This window comes from Pagrus major, chromosome 8 (assembly GCF_040436345.1).
Source record: "Pagrus major chromosome 8, Pma_NU_1.0".
NCBI lineage: Eukaryota > Metazoa > Chordata > Actinopteri > Spariformes > Sparidae > Pagrus > Pagrus major.
In genome coordinates, this window is record NC_133222.1 from 33,146 (window position 1) to 45,000 (window position 11,855).

Genomic DNA, 11,855 nt, shown 5'->3' on the forward strand with positions numbered 1-11,855 from the left:
TCATCTTTCAAAGATAAAGTTTAGTTATCTACAGTTTTCTAACGTTTTGTCGCTGTGGTTTCCTCCTCAGATGCAGCAGCAGGAGTTGGCTCAGATGCGACAACGAGACGCCAACCTCACGGCCCTCGCCGCCATCGGGCCACGAAAGAAACGCAAGCTCGACTCACCGGGGGGCGCCACAGCTGGCACAGAGGTAAGAGATCAGAGACACATCTTATAGACACAGTGTCAGTGGGCCGTGGTGTCTCCTGCTGTGTCCAGAGGCCCGTCTGTCAGAGTTAAATGTCTCCGACACATAAGAACAGAATCATACGGGTCAGTTTCTTCTCTCTCACAACATGACGACATGTTTTCTGTCTGAAAAACCTTCAAAATCTCAGATTGAAAAAAATGTTTTTCTACAAAACGTTTTATTTCTGAGTCGACATCTAAACTAATCAGCTGTTAGACCGCCAGGGGTCTCCCATCATGCACTGGGTCTTACAGTTGGTGGAGATAAGCCGTCTCAGTCTGATGTGATGATGTCAGTGCAGGTCCACATGCTTTTTGCTGCAACGCCGCTGATCGGTTCTGTGCAGGACGGGCTGATCTGGACCGAGCCGGATGAGTTTTGGACATCAACCAGACTTTAACCTGCCGGCTCCACAGCACTCTTTACTTATTATTAATATAATATCATAAACTTTATTTATTTATATAAGAAGATAAAAATAAATGTGTGTGTGTGTGCTGCATGAAGACACACACACTCTCTCATGACCTTTTCCATCAACACACACACACACACACACACACACTCTCTCTCTCTCTCTCTCTCTCTCTCTCTCTCTCTCTCTCTCTCTCTCTCTCTCTCTCTCTCTCTCTCTTTCTCTTTCTCTTTCTCTTTAATCCAGGCAGTGACTGTGACCACAGTTGAGTGAAGGGGGTCAGTGTCTGCCTGGAGGTTTGTTGTGGGTTGTTGTGACTCTCCCCCTCCCCTCCCCTCTCTCCCCTCCCTCCCCTTCAGGGCAGCCATAGATTTGAGGTCTGCAGAAATGAGCTTGGGGCGAGGTGTGTGTGTGTGTGTGTGTGGGGGGGGGGGGGGTCATGGCCTGGGGGGAGGTGCCTGCCTTGTGCTCGCCCCGCCCTCACCGACATGCTCTTTCTCTCTCCACACATCCAGCTTGAGGGCTGTAGTAATCCCCCCCCCGGCTGTCCCAGACAAAGGCAGCAGAGTGATGGGTGGATGGGTGGATGGGTGGGTGGATGGGTGGGTGGATGGGTGGATGGGTGGATGGATGGGTGGATGGGTGGGTGGATGGGTGGATGGGTGGGTGGATGGGTGGATGGGTGGGTGGGGTTTGGGGGTTGCCCTTTGGAGAAATTCAACATTTCTGGGGGGGATTAAGCCTCTGATGGTGCAATGAACTCTGGGAAATGTGAGCTATGTGCTGGCCTGTAGTTAGTAATGTAGCTGGATGTGAGGCTGCTTTAGTCATGTTTTCTTCGCCGCTGTGTGTAGATCTGACTCTGGGTCAGATTTTAAAGTCAGTCCTCTGATCTCGTAGAAAGAATGTCGGTTTGTAGCGTCTCTGGTCGCGGTGCTGAGAGGAGACACAGATCAACGGGGGAACAGACTCTGACACAACACCGCAGCGTCTCCATCAGTGAACGTCCGTCTGTTCACTCTTGTTGGACCTCAGTTTCTATCACTCTGCTCTTCACCTCCTTCACTCCTCCAGCAGCTGGTTGTTCCTTTGTTCCCTGTGGAGAGTGAGCGAGGAGAACGATGCAGCTTCCTGTTATCAGTCATCTTCACGTTCCTGTTTCAAATCCAGCCTGGTGTCGGACTGAACATCACAGTGACTCTGAGCTTCATACAGAACCAGTCTGTACCTGGACGATGTCATTTACTACACATTTACTGCAGAATGACAAGTTAAAGCCAAATGTGTCTGCTGACAGTTCACACCTGATTGTTTTGGGGGCAGCTTGTGAAGTTTCATCAGATTTTAACATCCTTTCCAGCAGAAACTCTTAAAAACATCCTGACTGGATGTTTGTGGTGTGAATGAACTGAGTGGTTGATGGAGACAAACAGCAGGTGGAGCTGATTCTCCAGTTGGTGCTGTTAAACCGAAGAATAAGAAGAGGACACGATGAACGATGGAAACATGATGAAACCAGACATTTCTGTTAGTTGACTGTATTAATGTGATGAAAGTCACAGCCTCCTCATCACCGCTCCACACACAGTGAACCACTGGAAGTGACGAGTCACGTTTAAGTCACATGTTTCATGAACAGAATCATTCGTTGTGCTTCTGGTTTTATCCACAGAACAACTTTTTCTTCCAGCACAAATGGTTTTGTGTTGTGAGCCTCGCTGGCTGCCTGTTCTGTCTGATCCGCCCTCGGGCAGCTGCAGTCCGCCCTTTAGCTCCCGACTGCAGGCCTGATCAGGCTTCAGATAGGCCCGTCCTCCCCCACCCTGTCCCAGCGCCCCGGGGCTGCAGCCTGTTATGAATACACGCTAGCAACGCAGGAGCTTTGTGATGCTCTCTGAAAAAAACACAGATAACCTGCTTTACCTTTTCACCTGCTGAGGTCAACAGAGATGTGCAGAGTCTCTGCAGGTCTCACTGAGACACATTCAGGACTGTTTGAGACCACAGACAGTGAAATGTAATGTTACCTGTTAACAGTAGAGACGATACGGATCAGTAAACTGACGTCAGATCAGATGGAGAGAAGTTGGAGTTGTTGGACTACAGAAACGCTCTGGTTGTACAGTGGTGTTACAGAGTGGAGCTTCTTCCCTCACAGATGATCTTTGGTCCAGAAGACCATCGATGTGTCCAGAACTTTAGTTTAAAACGTTCAAACACTGAACAGAGTGAAGAAACAACAGTGTTGGCGCTCAGTCAGAGACGTCTCTGTTCTGTGTTACAGAGACGAGCTTCATGTCCTCGTTAACTCTTCGTCAAACACACTTCATTCAGACTGGACACAAACTGGACCACAGTCACCAGAACACTGTTGGTTTGTCTCCACAGTCTCCTCTGGTTCGGTCCAAATAAATCCTCAGTTCACAGTAACGTGAAAATATTCTGTCTCTCTCTCTGTCTCTCTCCTGTCCTCTCCTGTCTTTCTCTCTGTCCTCTCCTGTCCTCTCCTGTCTCTCTCTGTCCTCTCCTGTCCTCTCCTGTCCTCTCCTGTCTCTCTCTCTCTGTCCTCTCCTGTCCTCTCCTGTCTCTCTCTCTCTGTCCTCTCCTGTCCTCTCCTGTCTCTCTCTCTGTCCTCTCCTGTCCTCTCCTGTCTCTCTCTCTGTCTCTCTCCTGTCCTCTCCTGTCTTTCTCTCTGTCCTCTCCTGTCCTCTCCTGTCTCTCTCTGTCCTCTCCTGTCCTCTCCTGTCCTCTCCTGTCCTCTCCTGTCTCTCTCTCTGTCTCTCTCTCTCTGTCCTCTCCTGTCCTCTCCTGTCTCTCTCTCTCTGTCCTCTCCTGTCCTCTCCTGTCTCTCTCTCTGTCCTCTCCTGTCCTCTCCTGTCTCTCTCTCTGTCTCTCTCCTGTCTCTCTCTCTGTCCTCTCATGTCCTCTCTCTGTCTCTCTCTCTGTCCTCTCTCCTGTCTCTCTCTCTCTGTCCTCTCCTGTCTGTCTCTCTCCTGTCCTCTCTCTGTCCTCTCATGTCCTCTCTCTGTCTCTCTCTCTGTCCTCTCTCCTGTCCTCTCTCTCCCTCTCTCTGTCTCTCTCTCTGTCTCTCTCTGTCCTCTCTCCTGTCTCTCTCTCTGTCCTCTCCTGTCTGTCTCTCTCTGTCTCTCTCTCTGTCCTCTCTCTGTCTCTCTCTCTGTCCTCTCTCTGTCCTCTCCTGTCCTCTCTCTGTCTCTCTCTCTGTCCTCTCTCTGTCCTCTCTCTCTGTCCTCTCCTGTCCTCTCTCTGTCTCTCTCTCTGTCTCTCTCTGTCCTCTCTCCTGTCTCTCTCTCTGTCCTCTCCTGTCTGTCTCTCTCTGTCTCTCTCTCTGTCCTCTCTCCTGTCCTCTCTCTGTCTCTCTCTCTGTCCTCTCTCTGTCCTCTCCTGTCTCTCTCTCTGTCCTCTCCTGTCCTCTCCTGTCTCTCTCTCTGTCTCTCTCTCTGTCTCTCTCCTGTCTCTCTCTCTGTCCTCTCATGTCCTCTCTCTGTCTCTCTTCTGTCCTCTCTCCTGTCTCTCTCTCTGTCCTCTCTCCTGTCTCTCTCTCTGTCCTCTCCTGTCTGTCTCTCTCTGTCTCTCTCTCTGTCCTCTCTCCTGTCTCTCTCTCTGTCCTCTCCTGTCTGTCTCTCTCTGTCTCTCTCTCTGTCCTCTCTCCTGTCCTCTCCTGTCTTTCTCTCTGTCTCTCTCTCTGTCCTCTCCTGTCCTCTCATGTCCTCTCTCTGTCTCTCTCTGTCCTCTCTCCTGTCTCTCTCTCTGTCCTCTCCTGTCTGTCTCTCTCTGTCTCTCTCTCTGTCCTCTCTCCTGTCCTCTCCTGTCTTTCTCTCTGTCTCTCTCTCTGTCCTCTCCTGTCCTCTCATGTCCTCTCTCTGTCTCTCTCTCTGTCCTCTCTCCTGTCTCTCTCTCATGTCCTCTCTCTGTCTCTCTCTCTGTCCTCTCTCCTGTCTCTCTCTCTCTGTCCTCTCCTGTCTGTCTCTCTCCTGTCCTCTCTCTGTCCTCCCTATAATTATATTATATTATATATTATATTATACATTATATTATATATTATACATTATATTATATTATATATTATATATTATATTATATTATACATTATATTATATATTTACATGATTCAGCCTCCAAAAAATTGTTTCTTCAAAGACGTCAGTTTTAGAAGAGACAAACTCCGTTATTACCATGAAGCTTTGATATGATGATATTTTTATTTTTTATTAATAGTGATGTTTAAGTGTGTGTGTGTGTTTGTGTGTGTGCGTGTGTGTGTGTGTGTGTGTGCGCCTGCAGGCTGTATGGCTTCATAATGCTCTGATTGTGTTCCTGTGTGGACCTGGAGCTTCATTCCTATCCTGTGCTGTCAACTCTGCCTGCAGGCTGCTGCTGCTCTGAGCTCAGTTATCTATACAGCCTGTGTTGAGCAGCTCAGCTCTACATGATGATTATTTTCATTATCACTTAATCAGCCAGCTGTTTTCCAGATCCATTGATTCACTGAGTCTCTAAAATGACTGAAAAGTGTGAAAGATGACATCTTCAAATGTTTGTCTGACCAAAAATGATATTTTCAGCTGCAGCTCTGCAGCTCTACAGCTCTGCAGCTCGGCAGCTCTGACAGCTCTGACAGCTCTGCAGCTCTGGCAGCTCTGCAGCTCTGGCAGCTCTGCAGCTCTGACAGCTCTGACAGCTCTGGCAGCTCTACAGCTCTGCAGCTCTGCAGCTCTGGCAGCTCTGCAGCTCTGGCAGCTCGACAGCTCTGCAGCTCTGCAGCTCTGCAGCTCTGGCAGCTCTACAGCTCTGCAGCTCTGCAGCTCTGGCAGCTCTGCAGCTCTGGCAGCTCGACAGCTCTACAGCTCTGCAGCTCTGGCAGCTCTACAGCTCTGCAGCTCGGCAGCTCTACAGCTCTGCAGCTCTACAGCTCTGCAGCTCTGCAGCTGTTATGTAGAAACAACAAGAGAGAGAAACTCAGTTTGTTCCAAAGTTCAGTTCCTCTAATCTGTCCAGAGTGAATCCTCTTCACGAACTAATAAAGGATCTCCGATGGGTTAGGGTTAGATTAAGAATCCAGATCATGTCCCTCCTCCTGGGGTTGGACCAACCAAAAGGTGTCTAAGTGTTAAACTGTCATGTATTAAAATAGTTGATCATATGTTAAATAATTGTTATCAGATCCAGATGATCTCATATTGATCAGAAGACGTTCAGCTCCTGAAATAATCCAAATGTAAAAGTGGTGACTTTGGTCTTCAGAGTCTCGTGTTGTCTCATCCTTCAGGCTCTGCTCGGACAAAATAGAAGCTCACTTGTTTCTACAACAGTTTGCTCTTCATCACGTGAAAACCAGCAGAAAGTGGTTTATTTCATTTTCACCTCTGAACTTTATTCTTTATTATTTTTTCTGAACTGGTCCCAGTGATCAGAGACTCTGCCAGCAGCAGGGACCATGTCTCACCTCAAGGTTACCTCAGTAAACTGCACATTCACACGTCTTCTTTCTCAAACACTGCTTAATTTCAGAAGCTTTGGCCCGTTGAGCTCGCCTCGGGACGTTTCAGCAGCCTGGGAAGAGACGCTCCGAGTCGCTGCTGCTGTGAACTGAGTGACTGTTTGTGTAATGTACAGTGTTGGGAAAGAGGGCCTGTCGGAGCAACATCTCTGACAGAGCACAGCAGTGTATGAGGAGTAGCTGCAGGGGCCGGGTGTTACCTGGCCTCAGGCTGCTGACACACCTGAGACGTGAAGGTGTGGTGATCCTCCTGCAGGTCTGGACTCAATCAGTGATTAAACTAGTGTGGGAGATTCACTTTATGCTATTACTGATGATTCAGGAGCCTCAGCAGCTCCAGTTCTCAAAGCTTTTATGACTAAGTGCCAATTTAAGGAACCAGAGTTTGATTGATGGCCGCACAGGAAAACACATGAACTTATCTCAGGATTTGGTTTCATGAAAGAGTTTAACGTTAAATTCATGCAGATAAGACAGATCACCTGATCTGCCTCCTCAGGTCCAATGAGGTAAGGCTTCATTATGTGGCAAAAAAGTTGAAACAGGGTTGAAAACAAAATGAGAGTTTGTCACTCCCTTATTTATACAGTTATTTATATACATACTGGATGTAAAGAAAAACACGTGGTGGAGACAGGTTTGTGTAAAGACGTGGTGGAGACAGGTCTCTGTAAAGATGTGGTGGAGACGGGTCTGTGTAAAGACGTGATGGAGACAAGTCTGTGTAAAGACGTGGTGGAGACAGGTCTGTGTAAAGACGTGATGGAGACAAGTCTGTGTAAAGACGTAGTGGAGACGGGTCTGTGTAAAGACGTAGTGGAGATAGGTCTCTGTAAAGATGTGGTGGAGACAGGTCTCTGTAAAGATGTGATGGAGACGGGTCTGTGTAAAGACGTGATGGATACAGGTCTCTGTAAAGATGTGGTGGAGAAAGGTCTGTGTAAAGATGTGGTGGAGACAGGTCTCTGTAAAGATGTGGTGGAGACAGATCTCCAGCCTGAGTCTCATGTGTACATTTCCTTTTGTGTCCGGACTGTTCCTCATCTCATCAGTAAATGGAGAATGACAGTATCTCAGAGATGAACGTGACGTATTGATCACAAAGAAAAACAGTGTAAGAAACTGGAAACAGTGAATTTTTGACATTTTTGCTTTAAAAGTGACTCAAACGATTAATAACAAGATCAAAATGGTTCCTGACGATGACTAATGGTCTAAATAAAGTCTGAACTTTAGCTGAAGGATTCTCAGAACCTGCTTTGGACTCGGTGTGTGGTGTTCATGAGCTCTTGGTCTGATTCAGTATTTCAGTCTTCGTTCAGTGGTTCTGTCTCCTGCTGAATCCTCTTTAAAAGGCTGACCCCGCCACTCAGACCCAGTCTAACGCTCCTCTTTCTCCTCCCTCAGGTGGCTTCAGGCTCGGGTGCAGCCTCCTCCTCGGGCTCCTCCTCCCGCCAGCAGCTCCGTCAGCGGATCACACGAGTTAACCTCAGGGACTTCATCTTCTGTCTGGAGCAGGACCGCTCCACAGCTCGCTCTCTAATGCTCTACAAGGCGCTGCTGAAATAAGGAGTCCCTCCAGGAGGAGCACTCAGCCCACTGCAGATCACAAACTGGATTACACTTCAACCTCCTCCTCCAACCCTCATGTCCCCAAACATGTCTCCCGGTGACGGTTCATGTCGGCCTGAGTTCGTTCTTCAGTCCCTGCAGCAGCTTTTAACCTTCAGCTTGTCTTCTGGACTCACCTGAACCTCCAGTTTCACATCGTCTCCTTGTCTCAGTTTTAGCTCATCCAGGTGTCTAGTTTTGTCCTGCACATTAAGCTTCAGTCCATGTTTGTTAAAATCAGACTGCCCCAGTTTAAGTTCAGTTCACATCAGGACGTGGGACAGTGAAATGAATCTGTGTCTCTCTGCTCAGAGACGACTGTAGCTCCTCAGCTAACGGCTAACTTTACACTTCATTCATCATTTGATTTTCATTCTGTCCGTTAGCTCCTCAGCTTAGCTCGGTCAGTGACAGGACAGTTAGCTGTGTTAGCATGATGTCCTCCTGCAGCTGATACTCTGACAGACGGTGACTCACAGCGGAGACGCTGCGATAGCTTCCTCTATGTCTGGCTCTCCGTCCAATCAGAGTTCAGCTCTGTCAGGACAGCTTGTAATTGGTCAAAAATGCAATTTCACACTTTCCCTCCAGATTTACTCTGAGCTCACTGATGGTTGCAGCTAATTAGTTTTTTTAGTTTTTTTTATCCTGGTGTGACCTCAGCAGTCAACAGGAGGAAAATCAACAGAACAAGCAGAGATTTTGTCTTTTTTATTCCACTCATTCTTCTTCCTATTCAAAACCTGGGGCCTACATTACCCAGAATGCAACTGGACCTCCACGCTAAAGGTTTTAAAACACATGTTAAAGAACACCTGGAAACATGGTGAGGTGTGAAGCAGCTGGAGGTCAACTTTAATGAACAGATGAATGAATAATGTGCAGGTGTGAAACTAGACTCTGTGTGAGACTCCGTGTTTTCCAGCTGGTCCTGCTGCTGCTGACAGGATTATCACGAGCTGTCGACTCCAGCGCCGTACCTGAACAGGTGCCTTTGAGTCTCATCTGTCTGGACGTCCTCGTGTCAGTGTTTCAGTCCGGAGCCTCTCAGCCACCACTCAGGACGCCGGGCTCACGGCCTCTTCGGTTTTTAAAGTCGTCTGGTCTCAGATCTGTGAGGTACAGTCACACATTCAACCATCACTTTTACATTTGAAGTCGTCGTCCTCTGTGAGAATCATGATCTGAGGGTGTTAGTGAGCATCGTGTTGTCAGATGGACGTGCGCCGTGAGAACTGTGAAGCTTCGATGGTCAAATGAACGGGGACGAAACAGATGGTAGATCATTTTAATGTGTGTGTGTGTGTGTGTGTGTGTGTGTGTGAGAGAGAGAGAGAGAGAAAGATAATGATGCTGATGACAGCCGACAGACTTTAAAGTTTTAAGGAATAATTCAACATGTCGGTGAATCTTTTCTCTCTGATTGTTTCCACTCTCAGCCTCTGACATCTCAGCTGGTTAGCTTAGCTTAGCATAAAGACTGGAAACAGAGGGAAACTGCTAGCCTTGCTCTGTCCAAAGGGAAGAAGATCCACCTGCTTTAAATCTCTGATCAACATGTTAATGTGGTTTGTTTCATCAGCACACAAACTGAAATATTAAAACTACGATTAGTGTTTTTACTGTGAAGACTTTGGTTATTAAAATGGTTCATAACGTCAGTAACCACAGTAACCACAGTAACCACAGTAACCACAGTAACCGCAGGGGAACATTCAGCAGAGAGCTGCAGAGCTGCTGTGATGTGGACGTTGTGCAAAGGTTTATAAGATAAAGTCGTTCAGATTGTGTCTGTTAAGTCCAGTGAGACTCGTCTGGCTCATACACAACAAGTTTCTATCTTCCAGGTTTACTTCCTGGTTCTGTGACCCACTGTGCATACACAGTAGTGTTTCCCACGCTGGCCCCTCCCACATGTTCCTGATGGTCCATAGACTTTACATTGTGATGATGTCACAGATTTTTAAATCACTTTTGTCAGCTTGAGGAAAGTTTCCTATGAATATGAAACCTCCATGGATAAAAACTAAATAGTAGAAAGAGTTGAAACTTTCTAGCAGAGCTCTGTTGTCACTGCAGTACCGCGAGTGGCCACCGGCTGAGCGCCGCCGCTGTATCCAGGTCGTTAAAACGAGGCCAGCTGTTTTCCCCGTCTCCAGTCTTCATGCTGAGCTTTAAGGAACAGTTCACACAGTAATTTAAAAGTCCAGTCATTTTACTGTGAAGCTCCAGAAATGTGTTGTGAACTACAAAACTCATCATGGAGGGAGGAGTGAACTGTTCCTTAACTTAGCTGTTTCCAGTCTTTATGCTAAGCTAAGCTAACAGGGGCGTCATGTTTTGTGTACAGATATGAGGGAGGAGTCAGTGTGAAGAGGAGGAGTCACTGCGTGTTGAGCTGCTCCTTTCAGATAAACACTTTAGTTCAGTTCTTCATCACAGGGAGCTGGTTCTCCTCCAGTTAACTCACTCAGGCTAACAAACAGTAAGCTTCACATCCAACAACATTCCTGCAGTTTCCTCCTCCTCCTCCTCCTCTTCTTCACCCTCTTCCTCCTCACCCTCTTCCTCCTCCTCCTCTTCTCCCTCTTCCTCCTCCTCTTCACCCTCTTCCTCCTCTTCCTCTTCACCCTCCTCTTCCTCTTCACCCTCCTCTTCCTCTTCACCTTCCTCTTCCTCCTCCTCTTCACCCTCTTCCTCCTCCTCACCCTCCTCTTCCTCCTCACCCTCTTCCTCCTCTTCACCCTCTTCCTCCTCTTCTCCCTCTTCCTCCTCCTCTTCACCCTCTTCCTCCTCTTCCTCTTCACCCTCCTCTTCCTCTTCCTCCTCCTCCTTACCCTCTTCCTCCTCTTCACCCTCCTCTTCCTCCTCTTCACCCTCTTCCTCCTCCTCCTCTCCACCCTCCTCTTCCTCCTCCTCCTCCTCCTCTTCACCCTCCTCTTCCTCCTCACCCTCTTCCTCCTCTTCACCCTCTTCACCCTCTTCCTCACCCTCTTCCTCCTCCTCTTCACCCTCCTCTTCCTCCTCCTCCTCACCCTCTTCCTCCTCCTCACCCTCCTCTTCCTCCTCCTCTTCACCCTCTTCCTCCTCCTCTTCCTCTTCACCCTCCTCCTCTTCATCCCGGCTGACGTGTGATTGACTTGTAGCTCAGCCTTTAGCTCAGTTCAGTCTGAGTCGTACTGTTAACATGAATTTGTCAGAGTAGATGAAAATGCAGTTTTGCTTCCTGGTTTGCTGTTGAAAGTTTTTAAGATGATTTTTTGGAAAGGTTGTGTACATTGAAGGTTTTTAACGCTTTAAATGTCTTTTTTTCCCTCATATTGGGCATTTGGTTTGTATAGTATATAGCTCTACCTGCTAACTGAAGCTGTGGTGTATGTACTGTATATTCAGTCAGAGTCTGGGTCGTCAGAGCGCCTGGATCAACCATCATCTGTTGGAAGGACACAATTTTTGCGACTATTTATATTTCCTACATTCTGTATTCAATCCTGACGCATTTCAGGCAATGCAATTTTACAGTTGTTTGTACCTTTGCAAAAAAAATGAAATAAAGAAATTGATAAAGAAGAAAGTTTGAGCTCATCTGGATTTAAAAATCAGGACAGCGGAGACGTTTCCCTCGTTTTATCTGTACAAATGAAAAACAGTGACAAAGAAAGCTTACAAATACATTTAAATATACATTTTCAAAATGGCAGTTTTATCAAAAGAATTAAATTAAGCACCCCGTGGCTTCCTAACACACTTATATCAAACATGTTCTCATTACAAATGTTATTTACACGTCAGTTTAAATCGTCGTCATCAAACTGAAAAACGCTGCATCCAAATTGGAGTCTGCAGATGTTTCCTGTCAAGTTTTCAGGTGACTGGAGATGTTTGCAGCTCCAGATGTGAAGAAACGGACCGTCAATAATAAAAAAAGTAAAAGTGATGTTCAGTCCAGAGGTTCCTGTTTGATCCGGATCGGGGTGCTGGAGATGGACTGGCTGTGCTGCAGGTCACGACACAGGATGTACTCGCTGAACTGGGACGAGTCGACGCCCCCGCCGCAGGACGCCTTGATGCTGAAGCCC

At 47.5% G+C, this 11,855-nt stretch overlaps 2 protein-coding genes across 3 annotated transcripts in view; one reads left to right on the plus strand and one right to left on the minus strand.

The window, feature by feature from the left end:
* The window catches only part of LOC141001381 (transcription initiation factor TFIID subunit 4-like), a 32,265-nt gene extending 20,915 nt beyond the window's left edge, over window positions 1-11,350 (plus strand). For both annotated transcript variants that reach the window (XM_073472441.1, XM_073472442.1), the window contains exons 14-15: window positions 71-193; window positions 7,573-11,350. In XM_073472441.1, coding sequence (XP_073328542.1) covers window positions 71-193; window positions 7,573-7,734 — 285 coding nt within the window. In that variant the 3' untranslated portion in view covers window positions 7,735-11,350. The remainder of the gene's footprint in view (window positions 1-70; window positions 194-7,572) is intronic.
* Window positions 11,351-11,427: 77 nt separating this feature from the next.
* The window catches only part of LOC141001382 (BTB/POZ domain-containing protein kctd15-like), a 10,409-nt gene continuing 9,981 nt past the window's right edge, over window positions 11,428-11,855 (minus strand). The window contains exon 5 of the mRNA XM_073472443.1: window positions 11,428-11,855. This exon is cut by the window's right edge and continues 23 nt beyond it. Coding sequence (XP_073328544.1) covers window positions 11,717-11,855 — 139 coding nt within the window. The 3' untranslated portion in view covers window positions 11,428-11,716.